This window comes from Etheostoma spectabile, unplaced genomic scaffold (assembly GCF_008692095.1).
Source record: "Etheostoma spectabile isolate EspeVRDwgs_2016 unplaced genomic scaffold, UIUC_Espe_1.0 scaffold314, whole genome shotgun sequence".
NCBI lineage: Eukaryota > Metazoa > Chordata > Actinopteri > Perciformes > Percidae > Etheostoma > Etheostoma spectabile.
Genome location: NW_022605583.1, coordinates 1,389,729 through 1,391,693, shown reverse-complemented (window position 1 = coordinate 1,391,693; position 1,965 = coordinate 1,389,729). Strand labels below are relative to the sequence as shown.

The window sequence follows — 1,965 nt, the reverse complement described above, 5'->3', positions numbered from 1 at the left end:
AACCAGAGAACGTTTTTCTCCCATGACCACAGCGTTGTGGAGGAAAGTCTGGCAATGCGAAACTACACTTACTGTCGCTAGCCTCGAGAGTTTCACATAGGCTTATAATATGAAAAGGGCCTGGCAAAGCAGATTCCTGTAACCGTTGTAACTCGTCTGTGAGAGAGGAGAGGGACGCTGTTCCGCTCACAGTGGATGTCCTCCATGTTCCCACTCGGATCAAAGCTTTTACATGATGGCAATACTTCCAGCTGTTGAAAGTGTTCCTCTCGCCGCCATCCTCCGTCCTCGGTTTAGCCTTTTGGCTAGTAGCTGGTGTGATGTGACCAGCAGCACGCTGAGTGTACATGTCACGTTGTCATTAAAAAAAAGTCACATTCTAGTAACACAGCATTACTTGGATTAGTAACTGCAATATAATTACAGTTTTGGAAATTGTAATCCCTCACACTACTCGTTACTGGGGAAATTACTAAAATGACAGTGAAATATGAGTTAGTAGTAATGCGTTTCTGCCCACAACACCCTTCTCTCTCAGCGTAACTTCTGAGAACCTAAGGCACGGCCGTGTTGGAGGTGTTATAGAAATGTTAAGATGTCTTATTCAGACATTAAATGGACATATTGGCAAATTTCCTGAGTGAAGAGCCTGTTTGAAAGGGTTTATTACACACATACACACATACAGTGCCAATAGCAGAGGATACAATGCCCTTCTCTGTCAGATCGTATACCAACACAGCCAGTTACCCAGATAGATAGGCTACACACGGGAAAACACACGTTTTCAGAACAGGCAGACACACAGGTGCATAGAGAATCCCCCTCTGTTACAACATCAGCTGCACTGAATCTACACTCTCTCACACACACACACACACTTTCCCAGTTACCTGTGTGACAGCCTGTGTATCCTGCTGGTATGAAAGGTAAGCCTCAGAGAGACGGAGCAGAGAATAATTGCGTTAAATAGGTCAGATCCCCGTGTGTACACTGTGTGTGTGAGTGTATATACCGTTATTTACACAGTGAAAACTGTGTTGCAGTGTAAGGTGTGTGTGTCACACTCCTGCGGCATTGCTGCTTGGGGCGTTAGGCTCAACTCTCCAGAGTATAAAGACTGACGTGGGAAGGGATTGAACTTGTGTTCGGAGATGTATGTGTGAGCACGTATTGAGAGGCAGCGCCAGGAGTGTGTGATGTGATGTCATGGCCCAGTTCCTTGTCCACAACACAGCGAGGTAGATGGCGAGAGAGAGATAGCAAGCTATCTGTATGCGGTTGAGGTGGCGGCGTTCTCCATATCCATATCCTCTGTTGAGTAAAAGCCATGAATATTGTAGGAGGCGCACAACAGCAGATCTGGCCAGTGTTTACAGGCCGGGAAACTCATCCCCACATATGGATGAGTTGATGATAAACAGGAGATATTGGTATTAGAGAGTCAGGTGTGTCAGACAGCCTGCAGCGACAGGAGTGCACCGCCGACACAAATCTCCACTCCCAGGGCCACCACTTGATATCCAGTCGCGGCCGGCGCTGCACACAGGCAGTCATGAAATTGTGCACAGTGAGGGATTTTGGGGAGGAGGGGAATCCAATTTGTGGCTGCAGATCATTCTGTGTATCTCAAGTTGTTGTTTTTGTGTGGTTGCTGTGCATGTTGCCGACACAAACAACAGTAACAGCAAAGCCTCCGTTATCCATGTCTTTGTAAACGCCGTGTGTTCACCAGGATTTGGTAGGCCTGGGATGTGTAATTTTGTTTTTTTGCTTCTTGTTTTTTTCCGCAGTCCGTCCCAAAACCCATCGCCCTCGAGCCTTGCTTTGGCAACAAAGCCGCCGTGCTTTCCATCTTTGTGCGGTTACCCAGGGGCACCGGCGGCATCCCTCCTCCAGGACAGTCTGGTAAGACGCAGCCGCTTGTTTTTTTTTCCTCACGTCATCTGTCTTTGTCTGATTGTT

General features: G+C 47.5%; 1 protein-coding gene across 1 annotated transcript in view; it reads left to right on the top strand.

The window, feature by feature from the left end:
- Window positions 1–1,965, top strand: part of LOC116686089 (attractin-like) — a 124,644-nt gene that overhangs the window by 117,487 nt on the left and 5,192 nt on the right. Inside the window, exon 16 of the mRNA XM_032511021.1 lies at window positions 1,794–1,908. Coding sequence (XP_032366912.1) covers window positions 1,794–1,908 — 115 coding nt within the window. The remainder of the gene's footprint in view (window positions 1–1,793; window positions 1,909–1,965) is intronic.